This window comes from Macrobrachium nipponense, chromosome 24, assembly GCF_015104395.2.
Source record: "Macrobrachium nipponense isolate FS-2020 chromosome 24, ASM1510439v2, whole genome shotgun sequence".
Lineage (NCBI taxonomy): Eukaryota > Metazoa > Arthropoda > Malacostraca > Decapoda > Palaemonidae > Macrobrachium > Macrobrachium nipponense.
This window is the reverse complement of record NC_061091.1, coordinates 44,689,322-44,715,712: the sequence shown is the minus strand read 5'-3', so window position 1 is coordinate 44,715,712 and position 26,391 is coordinate 44,689,322. Positions and strand designations below refer to the sequence as shown.

At 39.5% G+C, this 26,391-nt stretch overlaps 1 protein-coding gene across 2 annotated transcripts in view; it reads left to right on the top strand.

Moving 5' to 3' along the window:
- The window catches only part of LOC135205593 (uncharacterized), a 514,233-nt gene extending 509,449 nt beyond the window's left edge, over positions 1-4,784 (top strand). For both annotated transcript variants that reach the window (XM_064236362.1, XM_064236363.1), the window contains exon 18: positions 881-4,784. In XM_064236362.1, the coding sequence (XP_064092432.1) occupies positions 881-1,445 (565 nt within the window). In that variant the 3' untranslated portion in view covers positions 1,446-4,784. The remainder of the gene's footprint in view (positions 1-880) is intronic.
- The last annotated feature ends 21,607 nt before the right edge of the window (positions 4,785-26,391 follow it).

The window sequence follows — 26,391 nt, the reverse complement described above, 5'->3', positions numbered from 1 at the left end:
TAAAACCAGTTTCCTAAATAAAGTATAATTTTTTTTCTTTTTGGATTAACTCCTGAAAACCAGCCCGAGAAGAACCATTATTAGGCTCAGAGGTCTGGATAAACTAATCCTTTATAATAATAATATGTATGATTTATCATTAAGTCTATTTTTTGAATCTCAAGATGCACTTTCAAAGAAACTTTGAGTTTTCTATTTGAAAGCCCATACTGTTAGTCGGGGACCTCTTTCCTTATCAGTTTTGCTCAGTGCCCTTGGTCATAATTGTCAAGAAATCATTCAAGAGACAGTTCCAATAATACAACAATAACCACAGCAGAAACCACAACAATTTACAAAATTGGGACTAAATTAGATTGAAAATAACTTTACAACAATAGCAATCTTGACAGCATTAGAAGCATTTGGGACTGCTGTACTGTAACAGATGGCTGTATAGTATACCTGTATATTTCTGGGAGTTGTCCATTTCTTGAAGAGTTTGTCAGAAGGTTATGTTAGAATTGGGTTTGAATATTTTCTCACCTCCCCATTCAGGTTGTCCCCCCAAAAGCTATCAGTCGTGTTGATCTTTAGAGTTATTTGGGTCTCTTCACCATTTTTAGAAATTATTGTAGTAAAAGGGATTCAGTTTCACCTTGTGGATCATCACTATGACTAAAATTTAAAATTATTTGTCTATATTTGCATTTGTTGTTCACACAATAAAGTAGAGTTTAGAGTTTAAGGCTTTTTGTCATATGTCATTTACTGATTGGATATTGATTTTTTTTATTTATGAATTTTTTATAACTCCTTTGGTGATTATGTTCTATATGAATCTTTGTTTTCTATTTTTTATATTGTTTTTATTGCTTTTAAATGTATTTTTATTTTTCAGGAGACGGGAACTGCTACAAGCAATAGAAGTTTTAGAAAAGAAACGTGATAAGGAACTTCAGCTGTATATTGATACACCAATGATTCACCCTCTTTATGATAAGAAATACAGACTTTTTATGAAAAAGTATAAGAAAGATTTTCCTGAGAAGATTAACCAAAGTCATGTTAAAAAACTTTGGAAAAAATACTGGTTAGTGAATGTAAAAGAATTTTTAAGTTGTGAATATCAGTGTAGGTTTGAAAACCTGACCAAAAAATTGAAAAGCGTGACTCAAAATAGTTCTCCAGAAAGTGGTGAGAAGGTGCTAAGCGAAGACTCATCTGCAAGTGGTGAGGATAACAATGAGAAAATTCATTCATTTTCCAGTGATTATGAGTTCAGAGAGAGAAAATCATCTGGAGAGTTGCCCTTACAGCTGCAGCATGAAGTTCATATGGGGAATGTTGGAGAATTTCTAGTTCTGTTTCAACTCAAGGAGAAAGCCAACATGGAAAGAGGGAGGATAAGAAATCCAGAGCTTTTGTTAAAATTCTTACACAAATTGTTCAAGAACCAAATCTGAGGCAGTTACAAGCTAAAGATAAAACATTGACAAATTTGTTTTCTAATGCCAGGGAGGGCAAAGTAGAAAGAAAGGGCACATTAATTTCTTCATTTACCATAATTGAAGGACTTTTGTACAGAAATAAACAAAATTTGAAATCAAGTAATGTTGATACGCAATTAGTAGTGCCGGATGAATATAGACAAATAATTTTTAATTTTAGTCATAGTGGTTTGTTGAGTGGTCATGTTGGTAAAGCTAAAACTCTGGAGAGAATTGCAAAAGAATTTTACTGGGTGAATATGTACGAAGATGTGAAAAGATGGACTGCATCCTGTGACATGTGTCAGCATTTTACTCCTGAGGGAAGCAACATAGTTGATCTTACTCAACCAGTGCCCATATTAGGAGAACCTTTTGCAAGATGTGCACTAGACATTGTGGGACCATTTAATCCATCTCTCCAAGGGCATAAATACATCTTAGTTCTCACAGATTTTGCTACTAAATGGCCTGAAGCTGTTCCATTGAAGAGCATTTCTACAGTAGCAGTTGCTACAGCACTTGGAGACATTTTTACACGCCTTGGTGTTCCCAAAGAGATTCTTAGTGATCTTGGAATGCCACTTACTTCTTGTATGGATGAAATTTTTAGGCTGATGCGAATGAAAGGATTAAAAACCATACCTGATCACGGCCAATGCCCTGGTACTTGTGAAAGGTTAAATAACCGTCTTAGGAAGATTTTCAAGTGCCTTTGTTTTGAACAGTCAAGGTTGTGGCATGAGTTTATTAAACCCCTACTTTTTGCTTACAGAGAAGTGGAACATAAAGGTACTGGTTTCTCTCCCTTTAGTTTGCTATACGGGCAGGACTTTAGGGGATCTATGCATATTCTTCGAGATTTCCTTGAAGGTAGTTTGCCTGAGAACAAAGATACATGTATTGACTATCAGCATGTACTTGAGTTAAAAGAACGGCTTTCTCAAACATGTGCACTTATAGAGGAAGAATGTAAAAAATCGGAGGAGTGCACTTTAGACAAGCAGCAGAAATACTATGATCTTCGATCTTTTAATATACGTGATAAAGTTTTGTTACTTTCTCATACATCATCAGATAAGCTATTGGCAGAGTGGCAAGGTCCATATAGAATTAAGAAAAAAAGAAAAGTTCTGTACTATGTTATCAATGTTGATGGTACTGAGAAAGAGTTTCATATAAATATGCTTAAGACATTCAGATGATTGCTTTGTATATTATGGAGTAAATGTTCAGACCCAACCAAAGTAGAAGGTTTGACTGCTAGTTATATGTATGCACATTTGTGAAATACCCTACAGTTGAACCCTTAGTGTTCCTTCATAGATTGTGTTTGGTTTTCCATTTTCGGCAAAAAAATCTTAAATATTTTTAGAGCATTATTAAGAAGGATGAAGCTGTTAGATACTGATTCTTAAAAACCATAAGTAAAGTATGCGTGCTGAGTAATAAAAATACCTGGAGATACATGCCAGACCAGGCATGAGATAACTTGCATTTTTATAGTTATTTTTTTCACCCATTGTCTTTCAAAATGTTGCAGATGATTAATCACTAAATGGTTATTTGTTTTTATTAATTAATAAAATCACTTATTGATCACATAGTTTTCAGAATATCACAAAGGTCTATGAGAAAACTTTTTATATTTGTAACCATAAGAAAATCTGCATTGATCTCTGAAGAAGTTCTAGCAAACTGTATGTAGGCAGTAAGATTCTGTAGAAAATGTGTGCTTTGGGAACTTTGCAAGTTATTGTAAAAATGGGAAAAATAAGAAAATGCAGATTTATGAGAAAATACAAAAAACTGATGAAAAGTATCCATAAAACAAAAGTTTCACTGGAACACTGAAGTTTCTAAATCATACTAAGTTGTATAGAATTAAGTTATTTACCATTATGTAAACAATTTAATGCCTACATCAGTATTATAGGCAAATGGGAAAATATATTGTAAATTTTAATGCCACAATATACAGTAACATGAATTTATTTAAAATGTTTGATGAATTCAAGAATATTCAAATAAAATAGAGGATCATAAAGTATTGATAGCACTGTTAAACATATGGCACTCTCTCTCTCTCTCTCTCTCTCTCTCTCTCTCTCTCTCTCTCTCTCTCTCTCTCTCTCTGTGTGTGTGTGTGTCAGAAATGGGAGAAGAAAAGTACTTGATTACCTCACTGCATTGATTGAAAACATGTGACATTACAAGTCATCTTTTGTCAAGAGAAATGGCAACGTTCCTCAACGATAGAGTTAGTAATGTTACTGGGAATTGATAAATATAATTTCTATAATGTCATATGTTAGAAAGCAGGCATAATATTTTTTTATCCTTGTTTTAAAAGACTAGGTAACAAGTTTTTCAGTTATTAAAATATGTCCCATTCTGACAGAAATAGTTTTATATACTTATTTACTATTACAATATTCTATGAATTTACGAGAGCACTGAGGCACATTTCTAAACTCATACAGTTAAACCTAAAGATCTTTTCTTAAATGATAGGCAGATACTGGAACAAGGTAATGTTACACAAGCTGGATAACAAAAGGTCTTTGATACCATCTTCAATCTACCATTTAAACCATAATGTTCGAGATATTAATTTAAAGATGCGCTGTTATCTTGACAAAGTGTAAGTTATATATACGTACTTTTGTATCTTATTTCTGGGTGATTTTTTGGAATATACAGAAAAGCACTCTAAAGTGTAGGTCATATGCCTCTTTATGATGATTTGTGGATATTTGACAGTCTACATTTTTGAAGGCTTGATGATAGAACAGTGTACAATGGGAAAATACTCTTCTAGTTCTCAAGTTTTTATTTTAGAAATATGACTGATTGGCCCTTATTAGGTAATTTATGGATTATAATGATCCAGTCATTTTCATTTGATTTGTTTATTAGAAATTTTAAAAACAAAATTATTTTCTATACTATTAGCTAAGAACGGAAAACTGTTTTAAGTATGTAGTTAAGAAAATATGTGCACTGCAGTGTGAATACAACGCAAATCCTTGGTTTTTTAACTGGAACGAATGTAACACAATGCCAAATAGCATCAAGTGCTAAGGCTTAGAAAAGAAAAACCAGATATCTTTAAAGGGCTGTCTTTATGACAATGGCCTGGTCATCAGGTTGAAAAGAGATTTGTTTACTTCTCTTAAGACACATTGATGTATTTACACATATTTTGACAGATTGTATGTGTATTTAGTAAATGATTTGTAAATTTGTTTTCGTGGCACTTTTAAGTGAATTATTGTAAAAAAAATAAAGTTGTTTATATGCTTGTAAGTCAAATGTTGAAGTTTAACTTACCTTAATACCTGATTGTATTAATGGGTGCATCTGTTGCTGAATCTAAGGAAATGATCTATATTCAACTTTTGATAGTTTGGAACAGTTTAATGTCAAAATAAACATGTCCCAAAGAAGTTGCGTTAAACAAATGTTAATTACGTTTATTACTAGGAATTATCTTGAAACTTTTGTATGACATAATCCTGCTTAGTTGAAAGTTGTTAATATATAATTGAGTACCATACTAAAATATCACAGTTTTCTTTAATGGAAACAGCAATACCAATGAAAAGATAGAATCAGACATATTTTTTTTCTATATCATGAATAGCTGTACTTACTAATTTTCACATATTTTGTGACTTAATTATACAATAAATAATGAAAATATGAAAATGTAATGTTCAACTATGTATATGCAAATAAATGAGATGTGGGGAGGCGGCTTCACACGATGGAAATGTTACAGATGAGGAACAAAGATATTTCATAATAGCAGGAAAGGTTATTTTCTGGGCTCAGCCGTGTCGCTCCGTGAAATGTGTCCTCTTTAGCACTATTTCTAGTAAAATATTGCTATGATACCAGAGAACTGCTAAATTGGACATGTCAGAAGTCTCTGACTCGCTCACCTAAATAAAAGGTGTCGGTATAGAACTGGGGCGAGTGTTAAAAACTACCACAGCAACCCCTCCAATTAGCCTTTTCCTCATCAAAAGACCCTGAAAACGGGGAGCCGACCTATAGGTCACACCCAGCTACCCTGTTGAAGGGGACTGCGGCATCATTCTTATCGATAGCCTCCCAGCGTTACACATTTGTTTATAGCTATCTGTTCTTTTTATTGGTTTCTTTATTCTTTTTCGTTATGGATCGTCAATCTGCCTCTTCACCCAAGTTAAGTACTGGTTCGCCCTTTTTTCTATATTTAGGGAGTGATTTTGCCTTTCGTTTTGCCTTTATTTAGGATTTTGTTAGGCGTCTCCTCCCGTAGCGAGCGGTAGCGAGCCGCCATTACGTCGTTCCTTTGTTTTGTACCAATTTCGAGTGGGCTTCTTTCAGTACCTATATATTTATATACTCGTAACTTATAATATTTTCAGTATATATTTTATTTATGTCTTGGGTGGCATGGGTGGCAGTTGCTTTGTCGATCTTGTTTGATCTACGTTTATTATTTTCATGATTTCCTGTTTTTCAAGGGGGTCGGCGTTCGTGCACGTTTCTTTGTTTCGTGCTTCGATGTTTATCTACCGTTCCCCCCTCCCCCTTTTATTTTAGTTTGGTATTTTCCATTCAAGAATTCCCCCTTTTTCTTTTCGTCAGCTTACCGTTTGTTTTCGTTTTGTCGGTAAGCAAGTAATTTTTCCTTGTTGCGCCCACTCTCATCGAGTGGCCTCCATTGCGTTTTATATTTTTCGCCCCTTATTTTCATTACCCCTGTTAAAGCATGTTTTTCCCTTAGCTTTATGTAATTGATTTTATTTTGTCTATGCATATTTGGGTGTTCGGTCGGCAGCTAGCCTTCATAGGCTTTGCCTGCGTTTTCCTCGTGATCCTTTATTCGCGAGGATTCGCTGGTCACGTGATCGTCCCCCCTTCAGCCCTCCCTCCCTCCCTCCCCCTCTCGTGGGACTCCCCGTAGTTGGGTGCCCCTCTCGTTGTTTGTCGCTGACGGCCGGTCCCACCAGCGGAGGGGGAGGTGTAGTGGGTCTCCCAGGACCTTGGGCTGGGGAGTGTCGCTTCTTAGCCGACCGCCTCCGGAGTTGTTAGTCGCACTGCGTTTCAGCCTCGGCTTCCGTGGATTGTTGCGCTCTGCTTCTTTCACTCCCGGAGCTTACATCCACCCGCCTAAAACATTCCCTCTCCGCATAAGGCGGGTTTAGATTCCGGCCTCTCCCGGAGTCATTGAGGGTTATGTTTACGGAAGTTACTCTTCCGTAGGCGGAGATATTATATTTGTTATTTTAGTTTTTATTATTATCATTATTTTTATCTTTATTTTTATTTTTATTTTCTTTTTGCCACGGAACTTGCGAGTTCATGTGGCCGTCCCGGGTTACTTCGTGTACCCCCCTCTCCGGGTCATACAGCTCCGGGTATACAACTCCGGGTGGTTTTTTTCCTTACTCAGTCCCCGGGACGTTAACATATGAATATATATACCCTTTCTTTTCTTTATAGCCCGGAATGCCCCGGCACAAAAAAAGAAAAGAAATATATTCCATTATCCTATTAAGTGTGTGCAATTGTTCTTATATATTATTGCACTTACAGGCCTCTCAGTGTCTGGTTGCCGGCTGTAGTGCTGCTCTGCAAGATCCGTGCGGCCACATGAGTTTGTCGGGGCCACGCCCCCTGTACAGTGCTGCTTCCTGATTCCGTGGTCTGGCATCATGAAAACTGTTTTGCCTGCTACGACTTGGTACATCAGGCTACCTCTTCGGTAAGTTACTGCACTGCTGGTTCTATGTTTATTGTAAAAAAAAAAAAAAAATAAAATATTGAAATGAAATAAAATAAATGAACAATTAAAATTTCTTTAAATTAAATTACATTGATTAATCAATAATTATAGAATAATGTTCAAGGAATTTACTTGGTATTGACACATTCCTTGCATTACAGGCTGAGCAGTCTATTAAGGATGCTGCACTCTCCGCCCTCAAGATCTGGGTTGGAGGGTTTGGACGGAACGTAGGGAAGGGTAAGCCGTATATTCTGTCCCGAGATATGGCGACTTTGCTCTTCCCAGCCGGGAAATCTGCCGGATACGTCGATCCAAAAGTAGCGGCACCGATTATCAAATCAATCCAAGACTCAGTTATTGAACAGCAAGAGGCGGAATTGCCGGACCTTGGACTAGAGGAAGTCTCACTTGAAGTGGTTGAGAATTTGCCCGTTACACTAGACACGGGTACAGGTAACAGTGTTAATGAGGCTAGCTTAGTTAGTCACCGGGATCTTTCCTTGAGTGACTCTGATTCTTCCTCTCCTTCTACTTGCCAATTCCTTCATGGGTTTCACAGGAGGTTTGCCCCCTCCCAGGTTGCACTCCTTCTCTGTGATTCCTAAACTAAAGAAAAAACCTGTGGGTAAAACCTTGCTTAAAGGCAGATCAGAGACAATGCCGAGGCCTGGGCAGTCACCAGAGGTTCATACACATATTAAAACTAAAATAAAGTCGCTTTCCAAACCTTCAATCCCAAGGTCTCAAGGAGGGAATTCTTCCTATTGCCCTACCAGTCCCATTCCATTAACTTCTAGGGACCGGATACCTCATAAGGTACCGCAAGAGGGACAGGATGATTCTCCTTCCGTTGACCAAGACCAGTTCAACACAAATATTCTAAATCAGGTCAGTAGCCTTGGTAGCTTACTCAGCTCGGTTGCAGCAAGGTTTGAAGAAGTGTTTAGCAGGTTAGGTGCTCAGGACTCCCTGATTGCAGGTCTCAGACAGGAGTCGGCAGTTTCGGCCCCTTCTAGTAGCTTGATGCAAGCTCAAAGCATGCCTGACGGGTCCACGCTCCCTCCTTTCCCACCCCGGTAATCCTGGAGGTGGCTAACTTCGCTCCGTTTGTCAATGGGATGTTGACTATAGAAGGTTGCGGCACACGTAGGCTCGAGGATTTCGAGTTTTTCCCCGAAGGTTTACAGCCTCCATTTATAGGCTATGTTAGGCTTACGGAGGCAGCTCTGGTTAGAGAGGATAAGGTCCCCAAGGAGACTGTTATCCTTTCTAGAGATCAGGCTCAGCAAACATGGATACAGAGCCTAGAAGAGTGGGACTGCTCAAATACTAGAGTAACAGCTTTTAAAAGCCCTTTCACCATGTTTACAACTGATGTCGGGAACCCCTTACCTTTTACATCAAAGGTAGCGGAACTTACACTCCAGGCAGTGACTCGGGAAGAGCCCATGCCCCAGCTTAGGGAGACAGATCCCACATCTTTACTACTCCCAGGTAGGGAGGATTTGTGGGAGGATTTGCCAGCTACGTTCTCGGTAGGCAAGCTGAAGCCAGATTGTGCAATCACCTTGTTTAGTGAACGCCTTCCTAGGCTGTCAGACGCATTGATCCAAGCCGAATTTGACGCTAAGACACGTCTCGCAAGGTCTCTTAACTCCCTAGTGATGACAGAGACGGCGGCTCGGATGGGAGTACGCTCAGGAGCTGCTGTTTAAGGTCATTGCGAAGTCGTTACTTTAAGCATGCAATGTGACTTGTACGACTTTGCGATTGCTAGGAGAAATTGCAGGAAGCAGTGTTCTATCTGAGGCTACGATCAGGCACGAACCCAACAAGCTTCTAGCTTCCTCAATCTGGGGTGCAGATCTCTTCCCAGCTTCAGCAGTAACCGAGGTTCAGAGCGAGGCATCACGTCTTAACCAAAGCATCAGGTTGCGTTGGGGAATCCCTTTCAAAAGGAAATCAGAGTCTTCTCCCTCCAGTTTTAGCATCCTGTGCTACAAGCTGTTCCAATTCAACAGGTATCCCAGCCTTCGACTTCTAAGGCTCAGCCTCAACAACAGCATCAATTTGTCTTCCTTTCGCCGACGTCTAACCAACAGGTCTCCTCACAGTATTCAGTGTCGCCCGCTTTTAACCCGGTCTATGAGAGTCGGGCATTTCACCCCTTTACCAGAGTTGCTAGGGGTGGCAGGGCTAGAGGATCCTTTCGCCAGCGCGGAGGAGCCAGAGCCCAAGGGCGAGCTAGAGGTGCAAGGTCAGGGAGAGGATCCCGGCCTTCATCATCTCAATGAAGTTTCTCAGGTAGGAGGCAGGCTGTACCTCTTTCGTCATCGTTGGGGGTTCAGCAGTTGGGCAAAAAGCATAGTATCCAGAGGCCTAGGCTGGAGTTGGATCAAAGGTCCTCCTCCACCCATCACCTTCTATCAGGAACCAACGCAGGAATTGATGGATTACTCCAAGGACCTTCTCCAGAAGGGAGCAATCTCCAGGACGAAGAACTTGAAATTTCAGGGTCGTCTATTCAGCGTCCCAAAGAAAGGGACCGACAAAAGAAGGGTGATCTTAGACTTGTCCCGTCTAAACTTGTACATTCGTTGCGACAAGTTCAAAATGCTGACCATCTCTCAGGTGCAGACCTTACTTCCCCGTGGGGCCGTCACCACCTCTATAGATCTTACAGACGCCTACTATCATGTCCCGATAGCTCGGCACTTCCGACCATTCCTCGGCTTCAAACTAGGGAAAGAAGCCTACTCCTTCAAAGTAATGCCCTTCGGGCTAAATATAGCACCAAGGGTTTTCACGAAACTGGCGGAGGCAGTGGTGCAGGAGCTAAGGTCCCAGGGTATATTGGTGGTGGCGTACCTAGACGATTGGCTAATCTGGGAGATGGACAAAGGCAAATGTATGAAAGCCACGGACAAGGTCATGTCTTTCCTGGAATATTTAGGGTTCAAGATCAACAGGACCAAGTCCCGGTTGACTCCGGAGTCCAAGTTCCAGTGGCTAGGGATTCATTGGGACTTGGATTCTCACACTCTTTCCATTCCAGCAGGAAAGAGAAAGGAGATTGCCAAGGCAACAAGACAATTCTTAAAGTGCAAAGAGACTTCGAGAAGGAATCAGGAGAGGATCCTAGGCTCGCTCCAGTTTGCCTCAGTCACGGACGTTCTGTTGAAAGCCAAACTCAAGGACATCAATCGAGTTTGGCGTTCGAAGGCAAATGCCAAGTGTCGGGACAAGTTCGCCCGGATACCTCTGATTCTCAGAAAACGCCTGCGCCCATGGACAAAGGCCGCCAACCTAGCCAAGGAGTTACCGTTGCAGTTTCCTCCCCCGTCCCTAGTGGTGCATACGGACGCATCGCTGACAGGTTGGGGAGGTTATTCACAGCACGAGAAGGTTCAGGGAACTTGGTCACCTCACTTCCAAACACTTCACATCAACATTCTGGAAGCATATGGCAGTGTTTCTGACTTTAAAAAAGGTCCGTCCTCCAAAGAAGACTCATATCAGGTTGGTCCTCGACAGTGCAGTAGTAGTACACTGTATAAACAGAGGTGGTTCAAAGTCAAGTCATGTGAACCACGTGATGATAGCAATCTTTTCTCTAGCAGCCAAGAACACCTGGCATCTGTCGGCTACTCACCTGGCAGGAGTCCACAATGTAGTGGCAGACGCCCTGTCTCGGTCGGTCCCTCTGGAATCAGAATGGTCACTGACCAAGAATCCTTCGAGAGGGTTTGCCAAAGAGTACCAGGTCTGGAAGTAGATCTGTTTGCCACAGAGGCAAACCACAAGCTGCCTTGTTACGTAGCCCCCAATCTGGACCCTCTGGCATACGCTACGGACGCCCTGAGCATAGATTGGAACCAGTGGACGAAGATCTATTTATTCCCTCCAGTGAACCTTCTCCTGAAGGTGCTGCACAAGTTGAGATCCTTCGAAGGTCAGGTGGCTCTCATAGCCCCTCACTGGCCCAAGAGCAACTGGTTTCCCCTTCTCCTGGAACTAGGTCTTCGCCCTCACCCTCTCCCGGACTTGAGACTATCGCAACAAGTTCAAACGAGGACTGTGTTCGATTCCTCAGGTCTTCACAAAACCCTAACTTTATGGATTTCATGAAGTTTGCAGGTAAGAGAGTAGGCGACATTGATCCACAGAACATGTTGTTCTTGGAGTCAGACAAGAGAGAGTCTACGCTTCGCCAGTATGACTCAGCAGTTAAGAAATTGTCTTCGTTCCTCAGAGAATCAAATATCAAAGTAATGACATTGAACGTGGCCATAACCTTCTTCAGGTCTTTGTTTGAACAAGGCTTGGCAGCTACAACAATAACAACCACTAAGTCAGCTCTGAAAAAGATTTTTCTTCTCGGGTTTGGTATCAATCTAACCGAGTCTTATTTCACCTCTATCCTAAGGGCATGTGCACGTCTACGGCCCATTCACAGACCGTCGTCAGTGTCATGGTTTCTTAATGATGTTCTTAGGTTAGCCTCGGAAACAGACAACTTCAAATGTGATTACCAAACCATTTTGCGTAAAACTCTGTTCTTATTGAGTCTAGCTTCAGGTGCCAGAATATCAGAGCTGTCATCTTTATCTAGAGAGGAAGCGCATATTGAGTTCCTTTCCTCGGGGGACGTGTTGCTTTCGCCAAATAAGAAATTTCTAGCTAAGAATGAAGACCCCTTGATGAGGTGGTCTCCATGGAAGATTGTCCCGCTTCCGCAGGATCCATCGTTATGTCCTGTTAAAACTCTTAAGGACTATTTATCTAGGACGTCTACCTATTCCGAAGGCCCCCTTTTCATTAGAAAAGATGGTGGAACACTATCTCTAAAAGGCATTAGGCAGCAGATTTTATATTTTATCAAGAAAGCCAGCCCAGGGTCATTTCCCAAGGTGCATGACATTCGGGCAATAGCAACTTCTGTTAACTTCTTCAAATATATGGACTTTGATGATCTGAAGAAGTATACTGGTTGGAAGTCACCCTTGGTTTTCAAAAAGCACTACCTTAAGTCTTTAGAGGATCTTAAATATCATGCAATAGCTGCAGGAAGACCAGTGTCTCCTACTACTACATCATTATAGTACCGTCCTTGTGTCATATGAATCTTTTCAATTATGCCAGCCTCATTAACATTTTACCTACCTCAGCAAATACCTTAGGTGCGAATACCTTAGCTATTAGAATAAGTGTATAATCGTGTATAGTTTTACGTACATACAAATTATCTGTAATTATTTTATTATGTATTTGCCTTGTTGCAAATGTTGCCACATGTTTTGGCTATATAGTATATTTTGTAAATAAATTGTATTTTTTCCAATTCTAAACTATTTTATTATTTCCTTTGATTTCATTAATATGATTTTTCCTTTCAGGATAGTATAGCTTGGTGTTTCTCTGGTACAATTTCACGGAGCGACACGGCTGAGCCCAGAAAAGGGATTTTGACGTAGGAAAAATCTATTTCTGGGCGAGGAAGCCGAAGCCGTGTCGCCCAGTGAAATCCCCCCTTTTTTCCTTTTTTCCCCCCCTTGCTGTGCACCAAGCTTCTATGCTATCGATAAGTATGACGCCGCAGTCCCCTTCAACAGGGTAGCTGGGTGTGACCTATAGGTCGGCTCCCCGTTTTCAGGGTCTTTTGATGAGGAAAAGGCTAATTGGAGGGGTTGCTGTGGTAGTGTTTAACACTCGCCCCAGTTCTATACCGACACCTTTTATTTAGGTGAGCGAGTCAGAGACTTCTGACATGTCCAATTTAGCAGTTCTCTGGTATCATAGCAATATTTTACTAGAAATAGTGCTAAAGAGGACACATTTCACTGGGCGACACGGCTTCCTCGCCCAGAAATAGATTTTTCCTACGTCAAAATCCCTTATTTGAGATTAATTTTATCTAGATTAGGCAAGTTGGCATTCAAACAAAAAATCAAATGACTGCTCGGATGACTGTCTAATTTACCTGTTCTCCACCAGGTGTGTTGCGAATGTTTTAGCTCATCAGAATTCTCTTTGCTGCTGTTGTGGTTAGGCAATTGTTGATATTCCATGAAGTTTGGCTGTTTTACACCTGTTTATGGTATTGTAATTTCATTTTCATAGGATATCTTCCACTGTAAGCAAAACCAATAACATCAGGTTATGTAGGAATGATTTTGGTGTAAGCAGGATGTTGGAATTTGAAGTAGATCAACATCCAGTTTATACTGGCTGCATGGGTACAGAATGTGATCTTGGAACTAGATGTGAAGAATTTAGGGGATTTTTCTGAGAACTTTATGCCTGAATATGTTATGGAGTTCCATTTGACAACGTCTGTGTGTCCTAGAGAGAGAGAGAGGGGGGGTTGGTAATTGGTGGTTGGATGGTTAACGATTGAATTGGCTGTTGGTGAGTTCTGGGTTGTCTGCTGGTTCAGCCGGAGTTAATTGTTAGAGTTGTGTGTTTTGAGTCTTTGGTCAGTTTTTAGTCAGAGGTGGTGATAGTAGTGTCGGCAGCAGTCTATTTGAAGGCATTGGAAGTCAGATAAGTTGTGTGGTTTTGGTTTGTTGTTTAGTTGTTGAGTTTACTATTGTTTGCTTAAGAGTTGTTGTGCCTGTGTTGTTGGATTTGTTGTGCTATGAGTTTTTGTTGAGTTATATGTGAGGTTGTGGTTGTTTGCTGTGTTGTTGAGTTGTGGTTGTGTTCCTAGGTTGTTGTGTTGTTGTGGTCCTTGGTGGTTGAGTTGTGGTCCTTGGTTGTTGTGTTGTTGGGTTGTGGTTCTTGGTTGTTGTTGTTGGTGTCTCAGCGACCTTGACCAGCGGACAGCACAGCATAGCCCGCAGTATCTGGAGTGGGTGAGTACATGTGTTTGCGTTATTTTTTTTGTTCTATGTTGGTATAGGTCAATTGTCCTGCATGAATTCTGTAGTGTAAAGAGGAAAGTGTGGCTGAGTGTGAGTTTGGCAGCTGGATTGGTTAAGTTTATGTTAGGGGGAGGGGATTCTGCCGCTTGTTTTTGAGCTTGTGATCCCACCACATTATTTTGTGGCGCCCGAACAGGGACTGTTGGTGCTGCAGCTACAGGACGATTGGGGTAGTGAGTTGTGTGATTGGTGAAGGAAAGTGAGGATGGAAGGGTTGAAGTAGGTAGAGAGGCTGAGGGAAGCTAAGGAAAGGTTGGAAGTGGAGAATGAGAGGTTGAGGGTAGAGTGTGAGGAGCTGAAGAACGAGTTAGAGGAAATGAGAGGAATGCTAAGGAGTGCGAAAGTGGACAAAAAATTCGGGGTGATGATGAATACAGTGCAAGAGATGATACAGGAAATGATGAAGGGATTCATGGGAGAGGGAGCTGTAGGAGGTAGGCCTATTGGGTCTTGTGACGGGCCAGGAGTGGTAAAGAAAGTGAAAGAGCAAGTGGATGAGAGTACGAGGGACGAAGGTGATTTGGTTGAGATAGGTAAGGGAAAGAAGGGGAAGACACAGGAAGGATAAACCTGAGGACAAGAATAAGAAAGGGGCTGAGGAAAAGAAGACGACTAAGGGAAAGAAGGTTAGTAAGGGTGACGGACAAGATGAGACTAGGACTGAATACATTGGGGAAAGGGCTGAGAGTGATTTAGATCATGGTGAGTATGGACGTGAGTATGGAAGTTGACTCGCTGTATTCGGAAGAGGGAAAGAGGGGTTAGAATGGAAGTAGTGAAAGTGAGAGTGACAGTGAGCAGGAAGTACGAAAGGCGGTGTATATAAGAGAGGTACCCTGATGTGCACAATACAAGGAATATGGTAGTAGGGACATAGGGGACTTTTTAAGGAATATGAGAAGTATTGTGAGGCTAAGTATGGGGATAACAAGAGAGTAAGGTAGCTTTTTGACGGGATTTTTGTTGAGTATATATGTGGTAATGATGAGTGTAGGGAATGTGCTGTATGAGAGTGTGAAAGCCAGGATTGTAGAACAGGCAAAGAGGATAAAGAGCATTACATATAGGAGAAAGCATGATTTTGAAGAGGCAAGAATGAATGTTGGTGAGTCGTTGTCGATGTATGTGTGCAGGTTGGAAACATTAGCCAGGAAAAAGTTTGGGGACGAAGAGATAAATGAGTGTAAGGAGTTAGCGCGATAGTTGTTGGTGACTGTACCAGAAAGCGTATACGAGTTTATGAATCTAAAACGTAAGGAGAAAATGCGGTGGACGAATGAAAGGTTAACATGGAACGACATTTTAGAAATAGTAGAGGTTTACGAGTTAGATAGGTGTATGAAAGAGAGTAGGATTGTTAGTGTTAGGACTGAAGTACTAGCTGAGGTTATACCAGAGTTTAAAAGCTATAGGGAGACAGTTTTAGAAGGGGGGAGGCAAATGGCAGAGCGAGTGATAAATAGAAGCATTAGGGCAAGTAACATGAGTGTAGTTAGCCCTAAAAGAAATAAGAATGCGAGTGTTGGAAGAGTAGGGTCAGTTAGTTGTGAGCGAGAGCAGCAGTGTTATAGATGTGGTAAGCCAGGACACAGGAAGAATGGATGTCGGTGAGCGTTAGGAGCATGCTTCGGGTGTGGGCAAATGCAGCATTTAGTGAGTGAGAGTAAGAACGATAGGGATATTAAATGTTACAGGTGTGGACAGGCAGGACACATAGCTAGTGGATGTCGGGGTACCCGTATGAACGTGGTTTGCGGGAACTGTAAGAAGAATGGGCATTATGCTAAGATGTGTAAAGAACAGCGTGCGAAATGTGTTGAATGTGGAGTGGGGGGTTGTAGCAAGTGTGTATAGGGGAAAGAGGATGAGTCAGGTTGGGAATTTGGGAAACTAGGTGTTAAGGGGATTCAGTTGGGTGGGTACTCTAGTATGCGACAGTATGTTCGGGAGAATGCGATAGGTGAGTGGTTGAGGGCGAATAAATGTGAGCCGAGTGTCAGTGAGCAAATGGGTCTGGAAGATTGGCAGTTAGTGTTGGTTGAGTATGGAAGAAGCTAGAAGAAGGTAAGGAAAGGGAATGAAAGGGAGAAATGTGAACTGCATGAAGGAGGGGTTAGTGTTAGGGTAAAAATGGTGGATAAGGCATGTAATACGGATGACTTGCAGGGGAGGAATAATACATATAGCGTGTGGGGGTTTGAATTGTCAGGGTTAAATGGGGTTTCACCAGGAAGGGAATCAGGTGGTAAAAATGTAGTTGGCAGTATGAATGAGTCTCTTTGGGAGTTTGGCAGGAGTATAAATGAGGTAAATGATTTGGTGGTAGAGTTGCGAGAGATATTTGGACAAGAGTTAGAAGGGTAGATGAGATAATGAATGGGATTTGGAAGGATGGTAGTGAGGGAGATGGTAATGGTAGTCTGACTGGAAGTGGTCTGGGAGAAGTTGATGGCGGTGTAACTGAGAGTGTGTATGAGGGCCCTCAAACAAGATCCAGGGGGCCTGCGTCTGAGCATCCATGGGTGTTGCGGAAGGCTATTTATTGTGGGTGTTGTGAGTGTAAGGAGACGTCAAATGTAACGGGGGAGGAAATATGGAGGAGTTATGGAGTTCCATTTGACAACATCTGTGTGTGTGTGTGTGAGTGAGAGAGAGAGAGAGAGAGTAATTGGTGGTTGGATGGTTAACGACTGTATTGGCTGTTGGTGAGTTCTGGATTGTCTGCTGGTGCTGTTGATTGTTAGAGTTCTGTGTTTTTAGGCAGTCTTTACTCAGAAGCTGTGAGAGACAGTAGTGTTGGCAGCATTTTAGTGAACGCAATGATATTCAGCTGAGTTGTGTGTTTTTGTTTGTTATTTGGTTGGTGTTAAGTTAGTGTTGTTTGCTTAGAGTTGTTGTGCCTGTGCAATTGTGATTTTTTGTGTTGTTTGTGCAGTGGTCTTTTGTTGTGTTGTTGAGTTTTTTGTTGTTATATGTGAGGTTGTGGTTGTGTTCCTTGGTTGTTTGCTGTATTGTTAGGTTGTGGTTGTGTTCCTTGGTTGTTTTCTGTGTTGATGAGTTGTGGTTGTGTTCCTTAGTTGTTGCTGTGTTTTTGTGGTCCTTGGTTGTTGTCCTTGGGTGTTGTTTTGTTGTGTTGTGGTTCTTGTTGGTGTCTCAGTGACCTTGACTGGCGGACAGCACAGGATAGCCCGAAGTATCTGGAGTGGTTGGTAAGTACATGTGTTTTGTGTTTTTGTTTTGTTTTTGTGTAGGTATAGGTCAATTGTCCTGCGTGTATGCTGTAGCGTAAAGAGGAAAGTGTGACTGGGATGAGTTGGGCAGCTGGATTGGTTAAGTTTATGTGGGGGGTGGGGGTTGATTATGCCAGCTTGTTTTTAGCTTGTGATCCCGCCACAGCTCGCCTATGAATTCATAGCTTGGATGTATCAGGAGGTGCTTTGGGAATAATTTTGACTGTGCTCCTTTCCCTGCAGGGAGGGGTTGTGCATCGCCATCTTGTTTTCGTTCCAGATACAGAGGCAGAGTTGATGGGGGTGTGCGATTGTATGTAGTCCAACTCGTCCCATCGCCAAGTCGGCCCATTGTTGACTACCAACTCGGTTCATTGCCAACTCGGCCCACATCTAAATTTACTTTGTTGAAGCTATTTTTTATTATTATATTGTGTGTTATTTTCTTTTATTGTGTTTTGTTCTCTCTTTCGAGATCAGACTTGAGAAAGGTCTCGTTTATCTCTTTCCAAGTAACCTTATAAATAAATCTCTGAGGTAAGTAAAACCGTTTTAAAATAGAAAGAGTAGTCTTTATAAATAACATAATGATAAAAATTAAAACACATTGCTAAAAGCTTCTAAAAATAATAATGTACATATTAAGAAACCTAGATGGCAATAAGATGAAAAACTCCCTTCAGTAATTGTCTGGCCTATCTTTCATCATTATTATATTCGTCCCATAGTTTTACAAGTTGGCCGTGATGTTTATTATACTTATGTTGCTACTTTCTCAAAACCTTCCCTTCTGACAGCAGCCACACCTGTAAATTAACTATCTTTGCCTCATCATGTAGGAGCTTTAAAAGTAAATAAAATTTCCTTTCTTTCCTTGCCTTTAAGTTTATTCTGTTATGCCATCCCTCAACATCATTATTTGTTCTGATGCTCCGACCGAAGACGCACCACGTGTGAGGAGGCCATATTGCAGAATTGCTCCACGTGTCTTTCACATAATTTAAAAGGCTTATGAGTTCATTCGCCCCTGCAGCTTTCCCATAAAACCTGATAAAAAGCTCTTCTATATGTTCATATGGGAGCGACAACAACTGCCTTAAAAACTTGTAAGTGCCAACATCGTTTGTGTAAGAACTTTGAAGGCCTAATTCTTGCACTTTCCTCCTCACAGCCTGGCCCCAGTGGAAAGCACAACCCAAACTTCTTCAACTTTAATGGCATACTCACCTATCAGCTCTCTCATTTCACAAAGAACTTTTTTGTAGTCTCTGCGCCTTTTTCCTGACATAAGTGCAAACAAAAGGGGAACTTGCTTCAATTGCCCATCATATTTCACAAATGCATGGATGCTGAACAGTTGTATAAATGGTTTCCGTACTATTTTGAAAGTAGCATCGCTTTAAATAGTAACTTAAGTTGATCATCTGTGGCAGATATCAAATGCCGTCTTTCTCTGACAGTAACGTCCCAATGCAAAAAGTGTTCAGGAATGTGGGCATTGCTAATTTCGAAATTAGCAATGAGGTCTTGCGGTTCTCGTGGTCGATTTACCTTCCGTTTACGATTTCCCTGCCTAGTAAGATTTAATGGAGCTGGCAGACATGAAAGAGGAATGGTAGGATTTACTTGCTCCCGAAGTACCTCATCAACAATATCAGAAGCAGGGCGGAAGACATCTTCCATTGCCTTTTCCTTTAAGAGTGTACACACCTTACTTTTTACAGCACAGCTGGTCTTGGGTGGATGGCAGTGTTCAGCATGCCCTCTAATAAAAGTGTTACCCACTTCTTTTACTGTTGCCATGCATGAGATTTTTTGTTTCTAACCACACACCGCCAATGAATACTCACATTAGTTTTTCTTTTTAGTGTGTAAGAGTAGCCGGTGCTGTCAATAAGTTTCGGATTTCCTCTTTGTGAAGATGATTCAATCTTTTCATATGTTACTGTCTCCCTTGAGGGAGACATTTCCATTGGCGTAGGATCCTCAATGGAAGAACCACCACTGACATTTGACACTCCACTTTCAAAAGAATCCAGATTCTCGCTATGCACATCACTCATTGCCACTGCATCCTCAAAATATTCCGTGTTTGCACTCGAAACTACACAAGTTTCCCCCAGACTTTGATTATCTTGAATACACATGTGACACATCCAGTCAATATAACCTTCTTCAACAGCAGCCCTGTATTGCTCCCGTGTGATCCCACTTCCGCAGGTCTGGTGGTGCCAGTAGCTACATCCATCACATTGCAGTGCTTCCTGTCATATGTAAAGAACACGTTAAACATGACATTGTGAGTATATAATTAATATATGTCATTGGAGTACTATTTACTTTAAAGGTAAATCTTCTTACTGATGGGGACAGACAGTTTCACAGCATACCAAGCACTGGTCAGCCATGTTGTCCTAGCTGCTTGAAGTCTAGCAGTAGGTTCGTAACCATATCAATTATATAAGTTATGGTTCAGTTTCAAAAATTATTCAAAGCCTTGAACTACATATGTAGGGCTGATGCCTTTGTATAACAAGGCACCCTGTGAGGTTATTAAGAACTGCGATAATTTACGCTAAGGTCGGTTGTTATGACTCCCCATTCTCATTGGAGTATCTTGGATTTCGATGATAATTCTATGTTCATTCAGTATCTTCTTTCTGAAGTGAGGTTCTAGTGTTGAAACACAGAGTACGAAAATATCTGTATTCTCTAAGTCTACATCATGAAGATCAGATGAAATTGGACAGGTCTTCCAAGGAAGCTGGCTTAATGAAGTCTGACATACAATCTGGTTTACAAATCATAAAGTGAGCAGACAGTAGCTCGAACATACGAACATACACACAGATGACATAGATTACAAGTGATGTAAGCTGGTCTGGGTTATAGGTCACTGTGGTTTCCTCAAGCAGGAAGCTTTGTCAATAGTTTACAAAACAATGGATTTGATGACCACAGATGACGACAAACCAGACACTGACTGATACAACATGTCAGCTTAGCCTACATTATCTTATCTGGTCCGATCAAACTCCTGCAAGCAAACTGGTTGACCTCTTGGGTCACTGGTATTAATTAATCATAGTTTTAGTTTTTATATATGGAATAATATTCCATATATTTCACTATGTAACACTTACATAATTGCTCGGTCGGCTACAAAACCAAACACTGAACATTAACTCAAGCTTGATTTGCATTTGATTTATAGGAGTGTGATACAGACACTAATGTGAATATATAGTTAACTCATAATTACCAGCAAGTGGTTAAGGAATAATATACAATTAATTATATGTAAAAAATCAGATATATAGAAAATACTAATAAGTAAAAAAAATTCATGGTGTACACAAATACAGATTCATGTAATAAGATATAAGACATATGCATATGATAATATTCGTAAATAATAATGATCACGTGATATATAATGATACAGTTTTATACTTCAACTCATGAAGATACATATGCTACAGAAAATACTAATGTACTCCTGATAATTGCATAACAAAGGTTTACATGATAAAAATCATATTTTAACTGATATATTAACTGATCTATTAACTGATATATTAACTGATATACTAACTGCAATTATTGGTAAGATACAAGGTAACAGATTGATTATAGGCTACCTAATTTATTTGTACAATTATATATAGATTCATATAATTATGATCAATATATGTGCACTTAATACAAATGATTAACATAAATGACTAATCTAAGTGATTAATCTAGGTGCACTCTAAATAGATTCCTAGTACCTACACGCACAGATATATATTGATTCATTGATTAACTTCTATATTCTTCAAATAAGCATGCTAATAGATATATAATGATTGTGATACTGTACGGATTCTGTTATTTACTGATACTTTAGATATGATACTTATATAGATATTGATCCTTTATTGATACTTTATATATGGAATACATAGCCAAGGAGATACCTACTACACATTTAACTAGCGTTTCAAACAACTTTTCGCCCATTACACAGTTCCAGACAACCACCTAGAGCCAAATGAAATGGCCAATTCCAAATGGTTAAAAACAAGGGGAAATTGCCTGGGCAGGGGTCCGACGTCCTATTTTGCGCCCATACTTGTTTTCTGCATCCTATGCCCTACAAATACGTTCGCGATGAATAAAATCATCCCCAACACTAGTCCTGTGCCAGCAAACGTAGAGTTGAATACCCTCCTTGGTCGTAATTGTCGGAAGTATGTCCCTTTGTAGTCAATTCCAACAGCCGCTGGACCATTCCGCATTAAAAACGAAATTAACGCTGGGATACGGGTGACGGTCCAGGAAGTCCATGAAATAAGCCTGTTCACTTATGATGGTGCTTATTCCCTTCACATTGTAGGCGGTCGTTACTCCACTGCAGTCGTCTGCAGCGACAAACTGGTTTTGAAGTTGTAGACTATCTGTTCGGGCATGCGACGTGACATTCTCCTACTGCAGGGTGTAACCAGGTTCCGTTAATCAGCCTGTAAGTGAAATTATACTTGTCACAGGGGCAAAGTAAATTCAGACAACGTCTAAATATGGGAGGGAGAAACCCGTTAAGGACTGGACTTAACCCACATGAATTCGCTGATATATTATGGAATTCAAAAGAGTTGGCTGTACAAACTTTTTTATCCATGGCATTAAACAATGAGTGAACCTATCCAGGTCTCTGACGACCGTAAAAATATCCATATTAACATATATCAATACGAATCCCAAAGAAAATTCGATATTACTGGTAGTAAGCTAAGACAAAGAAGTGGGAAACGGAGCTATTTGTAAGATTGCCAGGCGACATAAGAATTGAAGAGGATATTAAGGGGGCCAGCCGGAACCCTTATATATATGGGGGTATAGGGCGAAAAATGCAGTCATGAAAAAATTCATGGAGCTTCATATGGCAATTGAGAATACGTATACGAAATATTTCGTCAAAATTCCTCTTACTTTCGTAGTTATAGGGTAATTAGTAAACATAACTCAATAAGCCTAAAACATTCATCCATACAAGAAAATGCAATATTTCTTCTGTTATCATAAATTTTGATAATTATTGTCAAAGAAATTGTGAGAAATGGCATCTGTAGTGATTCCATGAGTCGTGGAGGGGAGTATGAGAGAGAGTAGAGTATCCCATGATTCAGTGCAAGCACAGACTTCAAGTAACCTACACGTTCGAGTTTCTTCTCTGACATTCGCTTGCTTTTACATGTGTTTAGCTATGTTTCGGCAAGAATTTCATCATGCCAATGAGGAAAAGACAAGGAAAACATCTCGCTAACATAAAGACAAAGAAAATTCGCTCTAATATGATTACAGAATATCATAAAATATGTGATATTAGCATAGTTAGTGGAGAGAGAGAGGGGGGGTTGCGTAGTAAGTAAACGGTCCCGTCTTGCCAGAAGCACACGTCACACTGTCCCTCAGCCCAGAGTCAAGGTAATAGGGTCTGCTCAACTCGGCTGTGGGGGCGGAGCTAATACTGTGACGTCAGAAGAGTAACAGTACTCGCGCTTCTCCATTGAATTACTTAACGAAGCTTTAGTTTTTATACATTTAATGCATATCGCATGGTTTTTTTTGATAAAATCTGATAAAACCTGTAAAGAGGTAACATGCTTGATGTTTTTTAATAACCATTCAAAGTATATAGTGTCTGCTCAACTCGGCAGTGGGGGCGGAGCTAATACTGTGACGTCACAAGAGTAACACTCCAGTGTTTCTCCACTGAATTACTTGAAGAACCCTTAGTTTTTAAACATATAATCCATGTTGCGTGGTGCTTTTCATAAAATCTTGATGATAAAATCTGTAGAGGTCACATGTTTGATTTTTTTAATACCCATTCTCTCATTTAGTCACCAAACCTTGTTTTATTGCACAAAATATACCAGTTTGAACACACAGCTACTCCAGCTTTCTTCATATGTTTATTCTTTACTTATTTATTTACTTACCTATATACTGGTTTGCTGTATTCTCTTCAAGTCCATTTCTTATAACATGCCCTCTCTCTCTCTCAACTCTCTCTCTCCTCTCTCTCTCTCTCTCTCGTCTCTCTCTGGCCTCTTTCAGGTAGTAATATTATCAAGATTTTAAATAATTCTTAAGAAATGTATTTAGTTCTGTCACTGTGTTCATACCTCACTTTGAAAAGCAACTTTTTTTATGATAAAGGTTAGAATGATATATTAATTATATTTTCCAAATCTTATTGTGAATACTTATTGCTATGCAATAAATACAAAGAAAATGTGGTAGAGGCAGTGTAAAAAATGGCAGTTGCATTTCCACGACTTGGCCACAAAAAAGAAAACAATATCAAAAGTACAAGAATTACATCATATACGATATAAGGTATCAAAGGAATAAATGATGAAGAAAATGATACAGGGAACACATTTCCAGCAAATTTCTCATTAGCACTTCATATCACATAAATATACTTCCGAACACATAAGTTTACATATAACACAAACTGTATACATAAAGGTATTAATTATGCATGCCTCAAACGATTATAATATTTTCGAAAAAAGTACAAATAGTCATTCGTCAGTCTGGCTGGATGTATCAGATTGTGATGACGTTTCACAAGGAACGGGGCTAGATTTCAGATCTACCACGAACGCTTAATTTTTTATAATTTTTGCGGGCGTAGATTATGGGTTTGAAAATAATTGTAATTGTAATGTGTCATATACCAATTGAAAGGGCATTCTTTGTACTTTTACATGGTATATGACAAAACGTAATAAGATGAACAATTATGTAAAAAAAATGGGGTAAATATTTACATAAAATTTAAAAATTTTGGTCTGTCTTTGACCTAGAATTCCTCGAAAATTTCTGAGTACACCTATCAATTTTATTTATGCATTATATAGTAAATTTTATCAGCTTTCTAATCCATTTTTCAGTTTCTTTCTATCATTATCCCTTAGTCAGATACGCTACGAAACGTGAATGTATGTAGGTTGACGGATGAAGTAATTGCACATTTTTGTGTGCGTAGATAATTTTTTTGTGCGCGCTTGTGGGTTTGAAAGTAATCGTAATTGTAATGTGCTATACATCATTTGAAAGAGCATTCTTTGTACTTTAACGTAGTATACGACAACATCCAATAAAAGGAAAATTTATATAAAAAAACGCCATCGCAAAAATAGTTATATGAAAATGTTATCGTAAATATAGCTTCATAAAGATATGGTCTTTTTGTAACTGATGACGTTTCACAAGGGGTGGGGATAGGTTTTAGTACCGCCTCGTGAGTAGACCCTGTATATTTTGACTCTGCCCCAGCCTACGATCTTTGAGCAAAGGGATCTTAATTTATGATAGATAACATAGTTTTGGTTTATTAATACCCAAAAAGGAATATGAAATTCATAATAATCATGATTTATTAACATTGTCTTTGTAAAAAGAGAGTACAACTTCGAATTTCACCTCTTGACATTCTCTTGCATTTACGTTTGCTTATCTATGTTTCGGCAAGAATTTCATCATGCCAAAACGGAAAATACTAGGAAAACATCTAGCTATCATACAGAAGAAGAAAATTCGCTGTAATAAGCCGAGTTAGTGAAGGAGAGAGAGAGAGTTGCGTTGGAAGGAGTGCCCCGTCTTGCCTGACGCAGTGCCACAAGCTACGATATATGAGCAAAGGGATAATCATTTATGATTAAATTATGATAAATAAAATAGTTTTGGTTTACTAATACACAAAAAAGAAATATACATTCATAATAATCATTATCTATTAACATTGTCGTTATAAAAATACGATGGAAAACTTTGAATGCCCGTATCTCAAAACTATAGTTATTGACCTTCAAAATCTATCTTTTCACTTAGTTTTAAAGCTATAACAATGGAATTTGGTATATAACTCAGAAAGACATTATAGGACAATCAAATCAAGCCCTTTTTTCCAATTTTTGTTTCGTCTTTTTTTTTTATAAATTTTGTTTTCCTAATTTATAGGGTTTATTTTTTTACCATAATGAAAATTTCATTTCTAGAAAAAAAGGACTTTTAGAAAAAAAACTCCTCATTCGATTGGAGGTCTACATCAGGTCTATATATGGTAGTAATCCCAAGTCTTAATATTAAATATCAAGGGAGGAGATAGAATTTGAAAAATGGTTATTTTCGGGATAAATCGCCCTGGCGTCGCTAAACCGAAGGTCAGAGGCGAAAATCATATGTGGTTTGGAGATGTCCTAAGTCACCTTATTAAGTGGTATGAATATCAAAGTCCTGTCCTTAAAGAATGGCATTAGCCGGCCGGCCCCCTTAATCATGATTCTGTAATTCTCTACACTTACTGAAATTAAGCTGTGATAAAATCCAATCCTATGTGCCCCTAACAAAAGGTTCATATTCAAGTTTTTTGCACGCAGCCTCTAAGGTTAATATTAAAACTTTAATAGGCAGGAGATACAACAAAAGAACCCACTATGTAACTACTTTCTATATAAACTTTGGGTTTTTCAAGAAAATGTGACATTTTCCCATGAATGTGATCTACTTTAATTGTAATATGCTAATGTTGCAAGTAACTACTTCATATCCATGACCTGATACTTCTAAATTGCCCGTTTACCAATGCCATAAGGTAATTTATTGACTCTGTTTGTGAAGTTCAGAAAAAAATTAATTCATTTTGATGTTATAGAAATTCTATTCGCTTATTTTGTTCATTAATTTTAAAACGATTGCGATTCTTTAACTAAACTTGCATTGATCACCGTGGATAAGAATAGGATATGACACTTGTACCTAACGACCTGTGTTGCCCATGAGAACTTCACGAGCTAAACATTCCACTCTAGCTGGCTTGCTTTTTGCAAACACAAGACAACAACAGATGAAGCCTGTGCAAGTGGGTTATTGGGGTTAAAAGGAACAATGATGCATGTGCGATTTATACGATGATTCAGCAAAAC